Genomic DNA, 23392 nt, shown 5'->3' on the forward strand with positions numbered 1-23392 from the left:
CGGTAACTCAGCCGGCCGCAGCTTCTGCCATTTTTTCCTTCCCCTGCTACGCGTCATTCAGGCAGCCAATCAGCACAGTGCCTCATTATCATAGCCCCGCCCACTCAGAATCCCACATAGATAATGAGGTTAGAGAATTGGATGATAAAGACATGGTTTAGAGGCTGAATTTCTAATTTGTTTAGAAAAAACAATCAAAAGATTTTTTTAAGACATTCAGGCCTGTTTAAAATAGATATTACATGCCATAATAGGTCCCCTTTAAGATAACCGTCAAACAAATTCCAAAGAAAATGAAGCTCTTATTTTGTCGGGACATACCGGAAGTGATCTGTATGAATGATGTGGCTTGATGGTGGTCCCAAGTTGAGCAGAGTATCTGCCTCTGCAGCCTGGAAGCAGCGGGGGGAGAGCAGGGGAGAGGGCTCATTAGGGATCTGCTGTGAGAGAGGCGCGTCTACCCACCCCTCTTTCTCTTTACAAGAAAAGAAAATCCTTAAACCACATTTTAATTGAATAGGCACACTTATAGGACAGCGGGGGGACTGGAATAGATGAAAGCGGCTGTCTGGATGTATCAGAAACAGAGAGAGCTTTTCTGAGTCTCTTTGGAAATGACTCAAGCGGCGGATGTGAAGGAAAGAGAGGGAAAGTGATTGAAGAGGATGAGTGTTATCTGGGGGGATAACGGCGCACACATCTGATTTCATTTCACCTGTTTCTGGGTATTTATGCACCACATCTGCTTGAAGAGCACGCCGCCTTTCAGTCTCATTGATCTATTCTACCACAAGCAAAGACCAGTTTTCTTAGGTTTACTGTGTTCAAAGTTGATTTGATTTGAGCGCAAAAAGACAGAAACCTTGCAACTCTTGCTGGGAAGCCGAAGCCGCGTGTCTTATGAACAGATTTAAGCTTCAGTAATACTTATCCTAACCTGACTTTTTTTTAAATATATATTTATAAATACATATATATATAAGTGACAGTCAAACATGGCCATCAACACGGACGCAGACTTCCAGAAGTCCAACTTGGGTGAGGGCGGAGGAGGCGCGCAGCCCGCGGACTTCCAGGAGACGGAGAAACTCCTGGCGGTGACCACGGAGCCCGGCAGGGACGGGATGAAGATGTCCACCTCGTTCTCCGTGCACACGGGCGGGGACGGGGGTCCCGAGGCCGACCAGAACGGGCACGGCATCGCGCTGAGGTCGGGCTCCGCGGGGCAGCTGGCCGCGGCCGCGCCGCTGTCCCCGTCCCGGGTCAGCCTGAGCCGCTCCTCCACCGGGAACGCCGCCGTGCCGGAGAGCCCCAAGCCCCGGGACTACCTCATCCTGGTCATCCTCTCCTGCTTTTGCCCCGTGTGGCCCGTCAGCATCGTGGCGCTGGTCTACTCCATCATGGTGAGTCACTTACCTTTAAAGCCCCAAATCAGCCTTTAGTTCACCAAAACTACCAAAAATGAAAGCAGCACATGCATGGTTAATTGATTATCAATCAATAAATATATGCTGATCTTGTAAAGCAGCTTCTGAGTAAAACTGTGGGAATCATGGTATTTTTGAAGTCCCAAAAGTCTCATTATTATTTATCATCCAACAGAATTCATGTTTACCTCAGGGCTGGGCGATATGGACCAAAAGTCATATCTTGATATTTTCTAGCTGAATGGCGTCGATATATATCGATATTTTTTCTGTGCCATAATTGGGGTTTCCCCCAAAGCATTATAGCATAGCATCTCTGTTAGCTTCATTTTTTTCTGAGGCAAACCCTTAAAAAAACAGTCAGTTTTAATACAAAGCCTCGTGCCAAATGTCACACAGGTACCTTTATTAACAGAGGTCTGCACAATATCAAAATGTATAAAACAAATGAAATAAAAATAAACTGCCTGCATATATAGAATAAAAATGCTTCTTGAATAAAATAAAACAAATATCCCTTTCCTGGATAACAATTAAATTAAAATACACTGTGCAATTAATACAATGTAGACAGTAATAGGCAGACTTTTCCACTGAGGTTGACAGTTGTGCAAATAACAAAACGTTTGTGCAAATCTCAAATAAAACATTCAAGTCAATTTGTCACAAAATAAGCTATATCAAAATCGTAAAAAAAAAAAAAAAATGTAATAATCGATATAAACGATATTATCTCGTACGATATCGCGTTTGAAAATATATCGATATATATTAAAATCTCGATATATCGCCCAGCTCTACCTCCGATTACACCGATGAAGAAGGAAATATTACTCCTAAGTAGATAAGAATGACCATATTATCAAATATATCATAACATTGTATTTGTTTTTTAGTTTTCATTGATTACCTTTTTCCTCTAAAATTTTCAGAAGCAACTAATTATAAATTTATGAAATCAAGATAAAATAAGATAATCCTTTATTTTCTCCCTCAGTGGGGAAACTCACTTTGTTGGCAGCAGTCCATTTCAAACACACATGCAGGGGAGGGGTAAAAAAAAGTAAAAAGTAAAAGATATATATAATTACAAAATATGAACAGTATACATTGAAAAAAAAAAAGAAATAGTGCAAATAAGCAGGTAAAATGTGTGTCAGGTAGACAGGTGGATATTGCACATATGGTATTGCACATTGCACGTTATTGTTATTGCACGTATCATATCCAAATAACAGAGTTCTTGATGTCATCTTAAAACTGCCTTCTTGACTGAGAGCACAAAACTGAAGGATGCTTGATTTAATGCAATATGAACAAACAAGAGCAGCAAATAATGTGAGATTCTGATACATCCAGATATACATGAGACTCATCAAACTTGTGTTGCTGAGGCTTTACTCAGATCAGCTGCTGGATGCTCTGCTTCCAGAGGTGCTGATACTTGTCCTCTCACAGAAAGTTTCAGGATGCTCGAAATGCTGATACAAGATGCAGCTAAGACACCGACACCATACCAGGCGGCTCCAGATGCTTAGTTTGCTGTCACTGATAGGTAGCGGCACCTTGTCCCATGAAGTGCTCTGTAGTGACACAAATTTCTGTTGCAAGGCACATAGCCAATGTGTAAGATCCACATTCAAATTGCTGCACATGTACCTGAGTATGCACTTTGCAGCGTTCAGCAGTCTGCAGCAAATATGATGGAGCTAGTAATGAAGTCTTTGAGAGCTTCACGGGTACAACATTTAATTCAGCTGCTGTGAAGTTTGGAGAAGGTCTCAGACAAGTTGGCGAGAATCAGATAAACCTATAAACTTTGATGAAGCAGGATGTGCCTTTTCACTCACATTAGTACACATATTAGCAATTTGGTCATAATTTCCTATTCATCCTATAATAGCAGTAAAGAGGCTTTTGAAAGTACCGTGCTAAAATCAGATAAGGAGAAACCAATAACATACTTGAAATAAAATGTATGGACCTGCTAATTCATTTATTGACGAAGTAATCCACTATTATACATTTATATGAAATAGAACCCCGATGATTAGAAATTAAAGATGAACTTTGTCAGGGTTTTTGATCAGTTACATATTTACCAAATCTGTCGAGGTCCTATTTTCGTCACAAGAACAGGGTTCTTTGGTATGTTGTGAAATTTGACAATAGTACAAAAAACGTTTTTTTTTCCCCGAGGACTCCAAAAAGAATAGTCTATTTTCATCAAGTCTGAAATGCTACAAAACCACTTGGAAAGGTTTTGATTCCACCATTGCTACCCCTCATGCCCCCAGCCAAGCATGTCCATGTGGGCTCCATCAGGGTCAAGAGTTGACTATCTGGGTAAAGAGTGAGCTTGAAACGAACAAATGGGATGGGCTCTAAAGGATTTCAGTATCATAGCCCTAAATGGTGTGGCTATAGGCTATATGTGCCGAATATTTGGGGTCTGTAAGGGATATAAGAAGGCTTAATAGGCATGGGATAAAAAAAGGGAATTGCGAGAATCCCATTAAGTTGCTTGCCAGCGAAGTGATTAACCAGTGGAGCCCCACCTAAAAACGAGCTACTGTACATGGGCAAACCCACACGGGACTCAATTTGCAGCCCCCTTTTTTAAGTCTAGGGGCCCACATGTGAATGTTGGCTGGGTGGTAAAGTTTGACCAATACATATATTTTGTCTATTCACCAAGAAAGCCAGGGTAGTTTCTACATTTGACTTCTCACACAGTACAGAAGCCAAACTCAGATCCTCAGAGACACTAAAAGAAATGCAGTAGAAGCATTAGTTATATAATATCCATCCCATGGGTACGACACACCACAAGGAATATCAGGCATTATCCACAAATCAGCCCATACTTCCCAGAGCCATCATCATGGACCCCCTGACATTCACAAGTCAGCTGTCTGGTAATGGCATTGAGAGGAAGAAGCTTTGACAGAGGACAGAAGAAAGAAAAGTGAAGGAGGGAGAAACTGGAGCTGGCCACTAACTCGATAGAAGGCGAGAGAAGTCAATTTAGTTTCTTTGCAGAGGGCAGATTGCAGCAGTTGGCCAGCTCTGTGGCAGCGATCAACATCCTCTCTTTCCTGGGGGTATAGAAAGGGGATACGCACCTCCCTAAGAAGATCAAAACATCATTTGCTACAAGGGCAGATGGGTGTGAGAGAGACAGCAAATGGCCATAAAGCAGTTCCTATCACTTGATGGGAAAGAAGTGAATCAGATTCAACAGTGATGTCAGATAAGTGCAAGTGAGTCGGAACAGGAAAACAGAACATTTGCACTGAACAAATGAATGAAAAGTAATGTGGTTGATACCACAAATCTAGCTTTAGAGTGCAAGAGCATCACTAAGTGCTAACACTATCACCGCCCAAGTGTAATAGATACTTCTGGAGAGCTGAACGGAGGAACGCCATAATGCTATTATTGAGGGGGCGGATAATCTAGACTCCAGGAAATCATGGCAAAAGCAGAAAAAGAAAGAATATTTAATAAAATGAGGATCCTTGTCAGGGGGTGAAATGGTGCAGTATTTTATAAAATCATCTTTGCTTCGCTTGTTTAGTTTGTTTTTTCAGAAAATGATGAAACAAGAGAATGGCAAAAGTATGTGAATCTGTGCTTTCAGCATCTGATGTGATGCCCACTGACTGAAAACAGTGTAAACTCTTGTTTATCATCAAATAAAAGGGTGAATTCAGTTGAATATTTAAATGGGCTACATCAGACCCTAATAATAACCTCCAGTAGTTCTCAGAACTGCATTAGAGCTTAACGGGAGTGAATATTGTGCTTACATTGATCAGAAACTAGTAAATTGGGTGTAAAAATAAGCAACAGTGCCCTTTAGTGGTGCAACCGATCATCATTGATCCGTTCAAATCAATATCTTTGGTTATCACAAAGATGTGATTCAAGGATTGCGTTATGTAAAAAAAAAAAAAAGAAAGTTGTGTGCATGTTCAGTCCACACACAGAGTGGTCATGGCGAGTGGAGGAACAGAGGGGCTTGAACGCCCCACGTCATTTAAATCCCCTGTATGGGAGCATCTTGGCTTCTCTGTCAGATATAATGATGAAGGAAAGAGGTTAGTGGATGAAACCGTGACCGTGTGTAGGCACTGTGGCACAAGAAAGTCCATATGACAGTGGAAACACGTCAAGCATGGCCACGCGTTTGAAGCAACATCACCCCGGTGTTTCACTGACAGGAGTGAAAATGAAGGCTGCTCAACAACCTCATATCACCGTGGGGTTTATGCAGCCCCTTGTTACAATCCGGCCGGGCTAAAGCCATCACAAACGCTATCAGTGTGTTTAGAGGTGCAGACAGGGGACATGGTGACTGCAAAGAGGCCCACACTCTCCCCAGACGATGTAGACATCCTTGTCTTTTTGAAAAATAATTTGAAATGAATAGCTACGGCATGCTTTGCTTTCTTTCTTTCTTTCTTTCTTTCTTTCTTTCTTTCTTTCTTTCTTTCTTTCTTTCTTTCTTTCTTTCTTTCTTTCTTTCTTTCTTTCTTTCTTTCTTTCTTTCTTTCTTTCTTTCTTTCTTTCTTTCTTTCTTTCTTTCTTCTTTGATAATGTGGACATAAGCTCTATTTCACTATCCATGTTTCAAGGAATATGACTTCCCTTCATATGTTTCACTTTAAGTTGTTTTTCATTAATTATGTTAAATACAAGATATTACGCCTAGTGCACTTTAAGTTGATTTTATATATTTAAATTTAATTATTTAAAAGTGTTAATGAACGAAAAGACAAAACTTATGTTTATTTGTCTCATCTTTTTTTTCTTTTCTTTTGCTGATCCGAAAAAGGAACTGATCCGAGAAACGATCCGATCCATTCGTTTTTTGATCCGTTGCGCCCTTAGTGCTCTTCATATTAGGCTACATAAAATATCCCACTGTCCTCTAGTCTCCGAGAATATTAAAACAATGCTATATAAGCTGCCTGTGCCTAACTGCAGGTAGAAGAAATTACATTTAGTTTTTCATTATGTCCTTTTAAGATGATCATAACTTAGCCCTTATACCATAAAATGTCGGTCAACGTAACATAAACAACACATATGAATCCGAGCACTTGTGCTGTCTCGTCAGGAAGACAGAGTGAATAAAGAGTGTAAAAGAAATAGCGTTACCATTAACATCTAACAACAAGATTTCATCATTAAATAAGAGCAAGAATAACTGTAATAAACCCACATCTGTTGCAAGCTCATTTAACTGAAATGTTTAACTGTAATTGTATCAGCGTATACCAGTAGACTGCGCATTACTAAGGATGTACATCTGTTATCATTTATCATCCTTTCCAGCAGCAGGACTTCCTAAAAGCAAACGTCCAGCTGGCTGCCACCACAGATCTCTGAAAGATGCTTTGGTGTGGAAGGCTTGCAGCTGGCAAACACAGAAGATGTGCATTCAATTATGGAGATTGGAGAGGCAGGGGTAGTAGGTTTTACAGCCCAGACTAGCCTATCCCAGTAATGGGAATGCCCAAACTGCAGAAGCGTTAGCGCACGCTCGGCAGATTTGCCGGTAAAATATGGACTCGCATTGGTGCACTGGTGGGAGGACCGCTTGTGTGTGTATATGGGTGTGTGGGTAAATGACTTCTTATTCACAGTCAAATACTGCTGACGATGTGGGAGAGCACTTTTTACTATAGTTGTTGAGTCCTACAGAGGAAACCTAACTGGTTATAGGATATTTTAATAGGAAGCTATTGAATATTGTCATTTTTAATCATCATCACACAGAAATAAAAAACTGAATCTGTGTGAAACTAACAGTCTCATTAGAGTCCCAGTTGGTGTGTACAAGGGGATGTGATGTGTTGCGGCACAGTTAGAAGTCAGAAAAAAAGCATAGAGGAAAAAAAAGGACAAATGTCAGGATGACAAAACTGAAACTTGGACATCCACCTAATATACAGATATCCTGATATGTGCATGTTTGGGTTGCAGCCCTGATAATTATTGGATGATCTATGCGTCTTTCTTTTTATTTGCTCAAAACTAAGAAAGGTAAAATATAAACAACTTTCTAATGAAGATACCATGGGAAAGCGTTTACTTAATAATAAACGCTTGCCTGCTAAGATACCTAACATGGTGAGCACAATTCAGATTATACCCGATATCAGCTTAAATTCAGAATTACAAGTCATGTTTCTATAACCCCTGTTTTTTCACAAAACCTAAATATCACAAAGAAAGCCAGCAAAGGAAAGGCCTATAATTTGAAAAAACTGCCAAATATCACATAAACCTTTCTATGCTTTCACAAGGTTTATTTGCATTTGCAAGTCTCCGTCAGCATTGCATGTGACATAGTTGGTCAGCCTAAAGTAATCAAAATCTAGTTTACAGCTGCTCTTGGCCTTATTTATACAATTTAGTTGTGATATAACACTACTTAATCATAATTTATACGTTACTCACACACAGTAAGGGCTTTGCTGCCTTCTTCCGTTGACTATTTTCGCAACAGCCGTAGCAGCAGTTGCAATAATTCGTCCAAAACTAAAAACGTTCTCATCCATCGTCTTTGAGGTCAAAATATTTATTTTTCTTTGTTTTAGTTTTCACAGGATTAGATATAGAGAATTGTGGAGATACGGAGAGAGAACTAGAGCCATTTCTCAAGTCCATACTTGTCAAGAATAAGTTAGGAGAACTTACTTTGGAGGATGCAAGAACGCATTACTCTCTTTCTGCTATTGGAACAGCAGCGTACGTGTACTTGATAACGTCACATCTGAGCTACCAGGCTAACACTTATATCTATATATATATAGACACGTGTTAGCCTGAGTAGAGATGAAATCGTGTGGTTCCCAAACTGGATCCCCTCCGGTCCCTGGCTATGCAATCCTGGACAGAAATCCTCTCCATAAAAATTATGAACAGAACCGGTGACAAAGGGCAGCCCTGCCGGAGTTCAACATGCACTGGGAACAAGTCTGACTTGCTGCCAGCAATGCGAACCAAGCTTCTACTCTGGTCATACAGAGGACGAAAACCGCATTGTTCCTCCTGAATCCGAGGTTCAACTATCGGCCGTAATCTCCTCTCCAGTACCCTGGCGTAGACGTTCCCGGGGAGGCTGAGAAGTGTAATCCCCTATAGTTGGAACACACTCTCCGGTCCCCCTTTTTAAACAGAGGGACCACCACCCCGGTTTGCCACTCCATGCAATGTCGCAGAGGCCTGTCAACCAAGACAGCCCTACGACATCCAGATACTTGAGGTGCTCAGGGCGAATCTCATCCACCCCGGTGCCACTGAGGAGCTTACGAACTACCTCAGTGACCTCGGCTTGGGTGATGGATGAGCACGCCCCAGTGTCCCCACTCTCTGCTTCCTCAATGAAAGGCATTTCAGTCGGATTGAGGAGATCTTGGAAGTATTCCTTCCACCGTCTGACGATGTCCCCAGTCGAGGTCGACAGCTCCCCACCCGTACTGTAAACGCCAGAAGGTTTGCCAGAATTTATTTGTGGCCAATCGATAGTTCTCCTGCATGGTCTCACCAAACTCCTCCCAGACCCGAGATTTTGAATCCGGGACTGCCCGAGCTGCAGCTTGCTTGGCAACGGAAACAAATCAGAAAGATGAATGGGTGTAACGAGAGAGAAGGCATTTCTGCCAAAAAAGCGAAGACTGCGTACAAATATCTCGAAAAATGGGATAGCGAATTTTCTTTCCTAAAGAGGAGCAGGATGAGACAAAGTTACACGTTCTGAAAGATTTGTAACTGTGATTTTAGTGTCTCTTACGGAAAAAAAAACGATGTCCGCCAGCAGGAAAAATCAACCAAGCCCCAGCGCAGGCTAGAGGCACAGAAACATGCATCTGTATAATCAGTCAGTGAATGTCAGAGAGCCACATGGGTGAAAATGACAAATTAAAAGAAAATGTAAATGTTTCACTTGCAGACAATCAATGTGTATATAAACTGAAAATATTTGAATTTAATAATGGGCTTTAATTCCCTTTTGTGTTTTCATTTAGGCTCTATTATAGGAATTACATACATAGGAGTGTCCACAGCATTTCCGTGTCAACAAAGGTAGGCCTATCACATTCTGAGAACCGAATTGTACTGTAGTTTGTAAGTGGTTGATAGGTAGTTATTTTAGATTTCTTGTATACCTGTCTTAAGTAGAAAACCTTTTAGCACACCGGATATGCAGAAAGGTGCGTCGGAGGAGGAAAGCTGCAGCCAATTAAAAAAAAAAACTCCCGCACATCTTCTTCTCACCGTACTAGTGTTTTATTGGGCCAACGTTTCGGTCATAGACCTTTCTCAAGGCATTTGGATGCGCTCTGCATTTTGATGCCTTGAGAAAGGTCTATAACCGAAACGTTGGCCCAATAAAACACTAGTACGGTGAGAAGAAGGTGTGCGGGAGTTTTCTTTTTAAATTGCAAACCTGTCTTAAAATGTAACTTCTACTGGACCTTGGTTGGGCTGGTGGGATGACTGGCGGAAAACTTCTCTTATTTTTAAATCCAAAAGTTAACAGGTATGTCCTACCGAGCTTAGTGAAGGAACGACACGTTTGTATTAACCCAGCCTTGGCTAAATGCAAAGGTCATTTTTGATTTTGCAGTCGAGTCAACATGTTAAACGTTACATCCTGCTGGAAATGTCTGACGGCAGCTCTGCAGATATTTCGGCCGGTTTCGGCTGAAGGAGCTGGGGGGAAAGCTAACTTTGATTGACATGCGGTGAGCATGTTTCCATCAGCTTGCTGAGCAACTTGTCTGTGCACTGTAGGAAGAAAACCGGTTTCAAAACCGGTCTTCAGAAACCAATGGGTCAAGTGAGCAAATGCTTCATCCATCGTTTAATGTAGTCTATGGTCTCCACAAGCCTCCACTGGACGTATTCTTGATAAAATGGGCAGAGCGAGGACACATCCGGTTATTTTTTCTGTTCTTGCTCAGACGCATTCTTGCAATTGGAACAGTACTTTGGCTGCAGATGATGAAATTTCACGGTAACACAAGCGTGCACATGATTGCGTACTGAGAAGCGACCCAGGAGTTACACTCAGATGAAGAAACACACCCTTCAACAGAAACCTTTATTGCGAATTCGGAGTTTTGCTTTTGCTTCGCTAAAAAGTTGTTGTTTTTTATAATTCATTCACATAATTTGTTTTTGTGTCACATACTACCAAGGACCTACTGATCAGTGTTTCTCTCTCCTTTCTGTATGGTACTTATTTAGTTACAGGCCACATTCAGAATACCACACCAAACAACCCACACTCTATAAAAGTACTCAGCGATAATCTCATTTAGTTTTGACAAATACATTACTCCTAATAGCATGCTCCGCTAATCTTCATAATAGTATTCTGTGCTATCAACTAAAGTGTGAAACTTGACCCTGGACTGTCTAAATAAGCCTGACTGACAGTGGTCCACTGCTGCACTAATGGAATAAAACATAATACCATTACAGCCTTGTGTTTTGTGTTGACAGCACTCAAGTACTGTAGCTTATTTAAACTGTGTTTTCAATTAAGATATAAATGATATTTGCTACAGGAGCAGCTACAAAGCATTTTATAGTTCCACGAATTAGAAAAGTGCTGCCATCGTTATGACACAGTTGATTATCTGGAAGGTTTGAGATTTAAACGGACAATGTGTAAAAAAAAAGAAAAAAGAAAGGGGGAATCTAAAAGTCTCGCAAGAGGGGTTATAGTGTTATGGTTCTGCACGGTTCTGTGTCTTCTGTGTGGCCCTGTGATCGACTGGGGCCACACAGATGAGGTCAACCCGCATCTCACTCAATATCTCACCCAATGACTGCTGGGATATGCTCCAGCCCTTCCCCATGACCCTGGACTGGGAGAAATGGGTATAGAAAATGCATAGATGGATGGACAAAAAGAGCAACAAAAAGCCTTGTAATCCAAAAACCAAATGAGAGATTTTCTCAACCTTGAGTGCCTGTAGGAACAAAAGTAAGAAAAAGTACATAAATAAATTAAGGTGAACATTTATGTAAAGAAAAGGAATGTGGAGCCATTTCCTTTTTTTTTTTCTTTTTAGTCACAATAGCCAAAATGGCTTGTTGTTGTACATTGCTCTTTTCTACCATGCTGCTGCCGGCTTTCTATAATTAATGACAGGAGAGAGGAAAAAGAGCACTTACTGCTGTGCCAGCCTCTGCGGAGCTGAACACATGAAGACAAAGACAGAGTATGTGCTGCATGCCTGTGGTGTGTCAGGGGCCGTGTACTTGGTGTGCCTGCACGGGTTCGCAGGCCTCCCATAGTCCAAAATGCATGCTTACCCCGCATTTCACCCGATGACGGCTGGGATAGCCTCCAGTTTCCCCCCATCTCTCAACCCCATGACAGGATGAAGCGGATAAAGAAATTCAAATGAAATGGCTTGTGTGTAAACACATTGAACAGTCAGGATGTTTTGAGGGTAGAATTTCACAATCCGTCCACAAATATGACCAGGAGTACTCTTACTCAAATCAATAAAGGCATTAATCAGTCAGGGAAAGGCTGTTTCCCTTCAACTTGTACGCTCACACACACACACATACACACACAGGTTCACACAGTTATTCGTGTTGTACAGCCTTAACCTCAACCATTACCAGTTTGTACCCAACCCTGACCGTAACCTCATCCCAACAGTTTTAACCTGACCAGGACCTTAGATTCATTAGGACTGCGCTTGGTGCTCACAAGGACTACCGGCCCCAACTTTGTCAGTAATTTAAACGAACAAGGTCCTAATGAGGTCACAAAAACACACACACATCATAACACACACATCTCTTGTAGACATTAAAACAAAGACCGAGTGTATCAACTATAAGTGCTGACACAGACTTGACAGCTCATTTTCTTCTCCCCCTTTGATGGAATTTTTTTTTACCATCTCATTAAAACTCACTCCTTTTTTCAATATTTTTGCTCTAATCAGGCCAAATAGGCATGTTTTCTGAAAGAGACTTGCATTGATTTAAGGTGCTGATTCTGCTCTCCTCAGCGATGTGAGTCCAGATCAATACGGGCTCCGGTGCATAGCTTCACATTACAGTCCTGGAGGTGAGACACTGGAGCGTTTTCTGCGTGTGTGTTAGCGAAAAATTAATGGAGAAAAAAAAACACTCAAATTTTGCTGTCATTATACATTTGGATCAGACATCGCAACAGCTTTCGATATATTAAATTGTATGATGCTCCAGTGAAATTGTTGGATTTCTATTAAACTTAGAAAATAACTGTCTCTACCATTAAAACGATGTAATTCTGACTGTTCAGCTCATTGTTAGGATCATTTGTCCATGTTACTTATTGAAATGTTGAAATTAAGATTATTCACATAAAAAAACCTTCTTCAATGAATATAAATTAAGTTATACACACATTATTATGAAACTAAACTGAAAAGTAACTCCAGCCCCAGCAACACCGGGGTCAGTGGAGCAGCGATCACCGGGGTCTCACTGCTAGAGGACACCTGGAGACAGCGAGGCCTTTAAAGCACAAGGATGAAGTAACTATCAGGTGATAAAGCAGGATACTGGGAGAGCTCTTTCTTTGTTTCCGTTTCACTCTGCAGTGTCATTTTATCTGATACTTCATAGTCTCAGAGTGGAGTGAAGCAAAAAGGACAAACCGTCCATATTTTTGTGTAAAACTTTCTTTTGTAAGTAGAAAAATAGGGCGAGAAGTGCAATATATATATATATATATATATATATATATATATATATATATATATATATATATGCCATGTAATTCAATATGAAGGATAGGAAAAGGTCAGCTTCCTGCTTTAGTGAAAAGAGTTTTAGACATTCACATTCAGAAGACATTCAGCTGCACAGAAAGCTTTCATTAAACCCTAAAATAAAGTAGTGTACAACCTGGCAAGCCATGAGCCTTACCTCCATTTACTGGTTTGAATGTAGAGGTGAATAATATTAGAAGTGTCTCTTAAGACATTCTTATAGCATTTACAGCCACATTCAAAATTGCTTTTAACCCACTAGTGTCCTGTATTGCTTTGTATTACATTATTCTAACTTTTTAATTGCTGTTTAGAGCTGAAGGAAACGCAGCTCCCATCAGTCCATACCCAGATGTTTTAAGGTTAATGGGTACTCACTTAACTATGCGTAAGATTTGTGCTCATCTTCGCTACTCGTGTTGGTATATTTTAATCTCGTTTGCAAAAAGCTGATGTGAATAGTTGATAATTTGATTAGTCAATGAAAAAAAAAAGTCAGCTAAGTTTTGGACCAAACTCAGACGGTTACTGTACATAAATGTGAAATATTTCTTAGCTCAAGCTTCTCAAATGAGTCAATTTGCATATTCTGATTTTTAGATACACTTAATAGTGAAAATGTTATATATAAATGAGTGTATGTGGTACATTAATGTAGGGTAATCAAAATGTAATTGTATTTTGCCATTATGTCTTATGATGTCATCACTGGATCTGCAGCAGTCCCTGCAGATGCTGCACTTCACTGCAAAAACTCAAAATCTTAACCATAATATTTGTCTTATTTCTAGTTAAAATGTCTCATTTTTTTAGTCAAAAAAAATCTCATTACACTTAAAACAAGAGTAATTACCAGAAAACCTATTTGACAATTTTCACCTGTTTCAAGTAAATTTTCACTTGAAATAAGAAAAATCTGCCAGTGGGACAAGATTTATCTATCAAAAAAATCTTGTTCCACTGGCAGATTTTTCTACTTATTTCAAGTGAAAATTTACTTGAAACAGGTGAAAATTGTCAAATAACAAGTTATCTTTCTGGTAATGACTCTTGTTTTAAAGGAGCTTGAGGCTCCTTTTAAGAAATGAGACTCTCTAGCGCCACCCTTCACCACGACGGCCGTTGGGGGTACTGCAGCCAACAGTGAAGCCGGCACGGGAGAACCATGGATGTATTATATAACTGGATACTGTGCCAAAAATGGCCGCCCATTCATTTCAATGCATTCTGCTCAGCCAGCGCATGTGCCGAAAAAATCTCGGACTTCCTGGTTTACTTCCTGGTACACGGGCCCATAGAGCATGCGCAGTTGAGTCACCTCCCATGATGCTCTGGGGCCTCCCATCATGCCCCGGGGCAATGACGCGAATATTAATATAATATGTATTAATATAATATATTAATTCATGTATATTATTACATGTATATCATCACATATGATTAATGTATTAATATAATATAATTACATAATATATATTAAGATAATACATCCGTGGAATGCACGGACACTGCTGTGACGTCAGCCGTGACGTCACGCCCAGAAAGAGACTTTTCTTTGACTTTTCTGGCCGTTATAAAACATTTTTGACAGATATAAAGTCCATGAATTAAAAATATAGAATACAAAGATTAGTAATTGCCGGTGATTACAGCTGGAGGTGTCCTGTGAACAGTTTTAGAGGCTTCTCTTTTACTATTGCGGTCTATGGGAAAAAAGCTTTCTGGGCCCCATGGGATTTTCTGTTGCAGTACCGCGGCTGGCCACTGGAAAAAATCGGCGTGCCTGCTGAGTGCGAGACTGGGGGGCTGGGGAGAACGGGGAGAACGCACATGCGGCGTCATGTGACGTCACATCCGCAGCCCAGCGCGGGAAATTCGGGACCGAATTGCAGCACATTTTGCAGCACACAGCCTGTTCAAGGCAAAGGAGAGATACACTAGAGGGCTCATTCTTTTGGGTTTGGAACGCTTCATCTGACATTATTACTAGAAAACTTAAAATGTATACGGATTTTTTTCATAAATCTTGCCACAATCCGGCCTCAAGCTCCTTTAAGTTTAATGAGATTTTTTTTTACTAAATATGAGACATTTTAACTAGAAATAAGACAAATATTCTTGTTAAGATTTTAAGTTTTTGCAGTGTTGTCACAGTCACAATTCTCATTTCCAGTCCCATTTTAACTGTAAACAGATGCACACACTCCCCTGACTTAGCCATTTTTATATAAAACATTACAGTGGGGCAAAAAATTATTTTGTCAGACACCAGTTGTGCAAGTTCTACCACTTAAAAAGATAAGAGAGGTCTGTAATTTGCATCATAAGTATATCTCAACTATGAGAGACAAAAGTAAAAAAGAAAATCCATAAAATCACATTTTCTGATTGCTAAAGAATGTATTTGCAAATTATAGTGGAAAATAAGTATTTGGTCAATAACAAAAGTTCATCTCAATACTTTTTTATTTACCCTTTGTTGGCAATGACAGAGGTCAAACGTTTTCTGTAAGTTTTCACACAGTGTTTCTGGTATTTTGGTCCGTTCCTCCATGCAGATCTCCTCTAGAGCAGTGATGTTTTGGGGCTGTCGCTGGGCAACACGGACTTTCAACTCCCTCCAAAGATTTTCTATGGGGTTGAGATCTGGAGACTGGCTAGGCCACTCCAGGACCTTGAAATGTTTCTTACGAAGCCACTCCTTTGTTGCCCAGGTGATGTGTTTGGGATCATTGACCTGCTGAAAGACCCAGCCACTTTTCATCTTCAATGCCCTTGCTGATGGAAGGAGATTTTCCCTCAAAATCTCACGATACATGGCCCCATTCATTCTTTCTCTTACATGGATCAGTCGTCCTGGTCCCTTTGCAGAAAAACATGCCCAAAGCATGATATTTCCACCCCCATGCTTCACAGTAGGTTTGGTGTTCTTTGGATGCAACTCAGCTTTCTTTCTCCTCTAAACACAACAAGTTGTGTTTCTACTAAAAAGTTCTATTTTGGTTTCAATCTGACCATATAATATTCTCCCAATCCTCTTCTGCATCATCCAAATGTTCTCTAGCAAACTTCAGATGGGCCTGGACATGTACTGGCTTAAGCAGGGGGAACGTCTGGCTCTGCAGGATCTGAGTCCCTGGCAGCGTAGTGAGTTACTGATGGTACCTTTGTTACTTTGGTCCCAGCTCTCTGCAGGTCATTCACTAGGTCCCCGTGTGGTTCTGGGATTTTTACCCCACGGGGTGAGATCTTGCGTGGAGCCTCAGATCCAGGGAGATTATCAGTGTCTTGTATGTCTTCTATTTTCTAATAATTGCTCCCACAGTGGATTTCTTCACACCAAGCTGCTTACCTATTGCAGATTCAGTCTTCCCAGTCTGGTGCAGGTCTACAATTTTGTTTCTCACGTCCTTTGACAGCTCTTTGGTCTGGGCCATAGTGGAGTTTGGAGTGTGACTGTTTGAGGTTGTGGACAGGTGTCTTTTATACTGATAACCAGTTAAAACAGGTGCATTATTACAGGTAATGAGTGGAGGACAGAGGAGCCTCTTAAAGAAGAAGTTACAGGTCTGTGGAAGCCAGAAATCTTGCTTGTTTGTAGGTGACCAAATACTTATTTTACCAAGGAATTTACCAATTTATTCAGTAAAAATCCTATAATGTGATTTCCTGGATTATTTCCCCCCATTCTGTCTCGCATAGATGAAGTGTACCTATGATGAAAATTACAGGCCTCCCTCATCTTTTTAAGTGGGAGAACTTGCAAAATTGGTGCCTGACTAAATACTTTTTTGCCCCACTGTATAGACACAAAGAAGAAAATAGTTTTGATAGTAAAGTAACTGCACATAAAAATCTGAATTTCTCCAAATATGAAACTGAGTCCACGAACAAAAATGTGCAGAAAAGGAAATCAGTTTTACTTTGCGTCTCACTCTTGGAAACATGAGCAGAAAACAGGGAGTTGAATTGCAAAAATATAACAATTACGGTCAAATCTGTAAGTTCATAGTTAAGGATTAGCTGGCGCATCACTTACAGTAGAAGCATCAGAGCCACTGGAGCTCTAGCTGCAACTAATGAACAAACAGATTTACAGCATTTTCGATCATTTACATGGAGATGATCAGGAGGGATTGTATTTATGTTGTGTATTTATGTTGTGTGTGTGTGTGTGTGTGTGTGTGTGTGTGTGTGTGTGTGTGTGTGTGTGTGTGTGTGTGTGTGTGTGTGTGTGTGTGTGTGTGTGTGTGTGTGTGTGTGTGTGTGTGTGTGTGTGTGTGTGCGTGTGTGTGTGCGTGTGCGTGTAACATCCAGTTGGCAGAAAAAGATGCACACATTGTTTTTGTCTGCATGCAAAATGTATACATTGTTGACATTTTTTGTTCTTTTCAACCACTGGCCTGCCATTAGGTGAATACTGGATGTCAGCCTATAAATTCAATTGACAATTAAATAAGTTATCCTGAGTCATGCAACCGTTTTATATTAAGAAAATACCAGTAGTTCTTAAGAAAATCCATTGATGTACAAGCGTTGAAGAAATGTAATCAAGATTCATGTGTAAAGCATCTGTTTTGCGCGTGTGAGGGTCTCCCTCATGAAATCACTGCGCAAGGATCAAGGACTCCCATTCATCATGTCTCACACACAAGCACATAAATCATCCTGTCTCCGCATCTGCGGCATACATAAAACAAAATGCATACAGCATAAAAATGATATACAACTTCTTCTCACTGCTGTGCTCTGCAAGTCACAACTCCCCATCAATCCCAATCTGCTGGTCTGAAATAGACAATTTCACCGGCGACAGCGAGAATAAATTATTGTTGGCTTCTCACCTTACAGGACTATCAAAGCAGTAGAGCATTCAGCATTACTCTACTGTCTGAGTGTCAAATTTGCTTTTTCTCAAATGATAATAAACATTTTATTGTGTAATGCAGAGAGAGCTGTTGTAGTTTAAAGGGAACATTCACAGAGTTTTGTGTTTGTTTTTTGTAAATCTGGCCAAAAGTGTATTCCTGATAAAGTTTACCTTGTTTTTTCTAACCATTTTCCTTGTCTATCATGAAAATGTGAAACCTTTCTTAGTTTTTGGTTCTTTTACTAAAACGGGGCTCACTGGGAAGTTTTATTTCATAAATCTCTGTCTCGCAGCGATTGACTGATTTATATTAGTGCGCCAGCTTTGACACACTGTGTTCAGTGTGAGGAGTACGGTGGTAGTCTTGAGTCATCTGGTTTTTCTGTGAGCTGCAACATGATTATATCTTCTACTATGTGTTCCTGTCTTTTCATAAAATATCTAAAACTGCAGAAGGCGATAACATTTATACTGAGTAAGGAATCTGCAGGCTCTTCTCACTCTCTTTCTTTCTTGTAATTTATGCAGATCTTCCTGAAAGCGCTGTTTTATTTATTAAAGCTCCATTTTATGTCTCTAGTCCAGAAACAGTCTGCAGGCCGGGGACATAGACGGGGCCAGGAGGCTCGGCCGACTGGCTCGTCTGATCAGTATCGTGTCCATGGTGCTGGGAGTGGTCATCATCGTAGTCTACACCTCAGTCCAACTCTCAGGTACAGAAACAAAAACAATGACCACAAATGTTTCTATGCAATATGAAATTTAACTTTTTGTGTCCAAGGATCCCTGAACTCACACAGGGCTTTTGACATCAACTGCTCAGCACCACTGCATTACTGTTAACAGGGTGATTTACAGTCAAATCCAGAGGTTTTTAGATAATAAAAAGAAAGAGTTTTTAAGATTTTAGCCTTGATACACCACCACAGTGGATTTGAAATAAAACAATGAAGATGTGATCAAAGTGTAGCCATTTAGCTTTGATTTAAGAGGTTTCAGAAAATATACAGTATTTACCACCTAGGAATTACGGCCACCCTAAGCAAAGTGTTTTCATTCTCAAGGGCTCAAAAGCATTTGGATAATTAAATAAAAAGAAGTTCAGGTGGGGTCCATTCTTTTGTTACATCAAGACAAACAAAGCAGAGAAGGTTGGCATCTTCATAAATGTAAATCACAAGGTTTACAACAAGGTACAAACCACTGGCCGTAAGATTCAGTAACAGAAGAGCCAGGAAAAACAAGTCCCATGTTTTGGTATCAGACTCATTGGACAGATAAAACCAAGATAAACTAAACAAAAATAAACGATATGAGAAAAGAATGGATACAAAAAGGAACCGCTCAAGCTCCAAGTGTGCCAGAGCATGCATCAAACATGGTGGAGGTAGTGGTATGGTAAGGGCTTGCATGGCAACCAACGGAATGCGTACACTGGTATTTATTGATGAAGTAATTGAAGACAAAGGTAGCAAGATGAATTCTGAGGTGTATAGGATCATATGAATGTTAACATTTAGCCAAATGCTACAAAACTGCACTTCAAAAACAACTCCTCTGGAAATAAGCCAAACTTCCATAAATCTAGTCAAAACTGTCTTATTTTAAGCAAAAATATCTTTGCCAATGGGGTCAGAAAAAAATCTTAACTAGAATTCTTAAAATTACAAAAATATTTTTAAATGATTTTCTAATTTTCTTGAACAAGGCCCTTTTTTTTAAGCTTTCTTAGAGATTTTACAGTGTGATTGGACGGTGCTTGACAGTGTGGATGGACAATGACTCTGAATATAATGAGAAAGCAACTGAAGACTTTTTGAAGGCAAAGTAATTGAATATTCTTCAATGCCAAGTCAGCTGCCTGATCTCAGCCCAACAGAGCATGCTGTTCAGTTACTGAAGACAAAACTGACGGCAGAAAGACCCACGGACGGGCAGCAACTGAAGGCGGCTGCAGCGAACGCCTGTCAAAGCATCCCCAGGGAGGAAACTAAACTCAGACTTAGATGAAATCCATGGGAGTCAGACTCCAGTCATTAACCGCAAAGGAATTTCATCAAGTTTTAAAGATGATGGTTACATTTCCAATTATGTCACTTTGTCCAAGTTCTTTTGTGGCTTTCTTAAATCAATTCCTAAATATCAGGTTTGTGAAACGTCCCTAAATTAGAGGTGAAATTCTACACTTTGATCAAATCATGAGTGTTTTTAAATCATAAAAATTTTGCTCAACTTATTCTGGCCTTAAGTGTGTGATATTTGACACTATCATATAACTATATAGATGTCCTTTATATATATAAATACTATACATTTTAAACCCGTGCAGCACAAGTGTGTGTGTGTGTGTGTGTGTATTGATTTGACTTGAAAATCTGAAAAATGTAGCTATAAATGTGCACCTATGACAATGAGCGTTTGACACTTTTTTTCTTTTTCCCCTATTTTTAGGTGCACACTGACCCAGGAGACCTGAGAGGGGGGAAAAAAACTAAAATCTGACGTCAAACGCAAACCCCACATGCAACAAACACGACCATTCCAAAAGAAAAAAAATCAAATATGATCTAACTTGATGTTACATGATCAACTTCAGACATCAAAAGCAGGCACGTAATATGAGATGGTGTCGCAACAAGTAAACAAATGAAAAAATATCTATCTATATCATTCAGAGATGCATGCATTAAAATCCAGTAACATTTGCTTGACAAGATATCCTGATGCAAACAGTTCAGGTTCAAACAGAGGGAAAAGTGAATTCAGATGTGTGCGTGTAGTCAGTGGGAGGGTCCAAAATGTTTCTTTCGGGAACATGGACTTCCTAAAATGAAGAGGAAGAATTGTGTTTGTGGAGAGAACTTTTTTATGTTTGCGATGGGGCTCCTTTGAAACGATTCTGGATTTGTCTTAATACTGCAGACAGCTGCATATAATCCTCATATACTCCTTACTGGACCTCTCGTATTTAAAACGTATACAGCTACAAATGTATTTGAAATATGGATATAAATATACATTGTACAAGTACATTTTATAAGATGTTTGTATGCCAAGTGGTACATGGTTTGTCAAGACTGTTACGGCGGCTGCTTCTTCAGCACTTGGATTATCAGCGAAAAGGGGCAGGGGACACAAATTCTCAATTTATGTTGTGTATAATTTTATTTTTCCAGTCTAAAGAACAAAAAATGAGAACAACTGCATGCCTGAATGTACATCGCCAGTGTTTTGCCTTCTTTTAGACTGTTATTTGTTTTCTATATTGAGGCGCTGACAGGTTTGCACAATGGATTTGTGTACATTTAAGAGAAGTACTGCAGGACACATGAGGACTGTGATGTAATGTTGAACACCCTCCACATCTCCACGATCTCTTCACCTCGCTTTGCCCAAGCAGAGACTGAAAGGCATGCCAAACCTCGCTGTCATGTTCACCACAAACCCAAACTTAGTGACTGCTGTCCATCTTTAGCCGAGTCTCTGTTCCTTCACCTCATACCTTTACAATCCTTTTTACATTTTCCACCTTTCTATGTGGTTTCTGCACATTTTCCATTACCATTCTTACATTGCTATACACTGACTGTTAAAATCTATGGTTTTACTGATTTTTCTTTTCCTTCTTGTCATGGTATGAAATGTATTTATATGAAAACGTATATATGCAACATGTAGGCATGCTACGGGCCAAACGGGCTAATGTGCACTTATTTTTGTAAATGAACAGGTCTAGAAGTTTGTGTAAGAGTAAATCACATTTTAAAAAAAAGCTTTCCTTAAAACCCAAGTATGGCAAATTCTCTGCATTCATAACTACTGTAAGTGCATTTATTTCCACCTTCATTAACACGCAACTGTGGTATTGACTTCTGACAGTCTTATGCTCCAAGCACATTTGTCAAATACTTTGTTTTTGTTCGGACATCCTTTCAAATTTTCTCCATTGCAAAATTGAAATCAGACATCTGGATAAAATACAGTGAAAAAAAAGGTGCAGTTTGAGTTTCAAATGTTAAGGGCTCATATGAAAAGAAGCCCCAGCAACACAAAGCAGCTAATGTGCTCACTTTACACCAACAGCCTGTCAATTGTTAACACCGTTCAGCACATTGATTTGTTCCAAATGTGCTTTTATTGCAATCATTCAGTCACAGCTGTACAGAAATATCACCCAAATACCTAAAAGCAGCAAAATCCAAAGATTTCCCATGTTTACTGATGCAGGCTACTGCTCTGGTGTTCATTTCTGCATCTGTGGCCACGAGCCAAACGCTGCTCTGCAAGTAAAACAGATTAAAGCTTCCTGTCATTTCCGTTTCTTTTCCAGTACTCGGTATGTGGCAGTTTTCATCTCTGTGGTGTAAATTTTGCATGTCTGGAATAAAAGTTACCATGCATGGTCCGTGTTTTGTCTTTTGAGGGTAACTTCCAGGTTTAAAGGATGGCCAGAAATGGCTTTAGGGGACTCCCTCGTCTCACTTAATCACATTAGTTCCAACACAGTTACAAGGACTAAAAAAATGCTGATCTTTAGCAGATGAGTTTGCAAAACAAAACAAGTATTTTTATAGTAAAACAAATAACGGAAAAACAAGTACTAAACATTATGAAATTAGTGGCCATTCTATTTGAGCAAATCGCATGTGATTTAGTTATGTCTTGAAAGGACTTAAAAAGTCTTGATAGGTAAGTCCGTTAATCAAGCTCTATCCTCCATCGTGGAGAATTTGATTAATACATATACAACATATAAATCATTTTAGAACAAAGCAACAGACAGAAAAGGACAGAAACCTGGAAAATAACTAATGAGTTTTCCCCACTTACTCAAACTAATGGAGATAAAATAGACCTAGACCTGCAAACCGCTACAGAATAAGATATTCAATTTGTGAGAGTAATATATTTGTGTAGCGTTCAATTTTTGAGACAGTCTTATAGAGACGGGTGCAGGTGTATGTCATGGCTGTAGTCTGCAGTGCTGGTAAATTGGATTGGTGCTATATTACACAGCTGTTGCCTTTATCATATCTAAGCCCTGTACATGCAGCAGCTCTCGCTACGCAGTTCAGCTGCAGAGACCACTAACCCTATCCATCATGGAGCACGCAGCTAGAGAGTGTAGACTGCAGGGGAGATAAGAAAAAGAAAAAAAACAATTCCTGGCAGGGTGTCCATTTTTAAAGCCAGCTCTTTTCACCCACGCAGACAGAAGAGGACGAACTCGCGTCTTCCTGAATGATCCACTTCAATAACACACAAAAGCTGGTTCCATATATCCAGCC

The 23392-nt window shown here is 40.0% G+C and overlaps 1 protein-coding gene across 1 annotated transcript; it reads left to right on the forward strand.

Annotated features, from left to right (window-relative positions):
* The first annotated feature begins 958 nt into the window (after nt 1-958).
* trarg1a (trafficking regulator of GLUT4 (SLC2A4) 1a) lies at nt 959-22494 on the forward strand. The gene is made up of 3 exons (XM_061720300.1): nt 959-1403; nt 18685-18817; nt 20556-22494. Exons 1-3 carry the CDS (start codon nt 996-998, stop codon nt 20564-20566), a joined length of 552 nt encoding a protein of 183 aa, XP_061576284.1. The 5' UTR covers nt 959-995; the 3' UTR covers nt 20567-22494.
* Nucleotides 22495-23392: the final 898 nt, after the last annotated feature.

The sequence above is a fragment of the Cololabis saira genome, chromosome 4 (assembly GCF_033807715.1).
Source record: "Cololabis saira isolate AMF1-May2022 chromosome 4, fColSai1.1, whole genome shotgun sequence".
Classification (NCBI taxonomy): domain Eukaryota; kingdom Metazoa; phylum Chordata; class Actinopteri; order Beloniformes; family Belonidae; genus Cololabis; species Cololabis saira.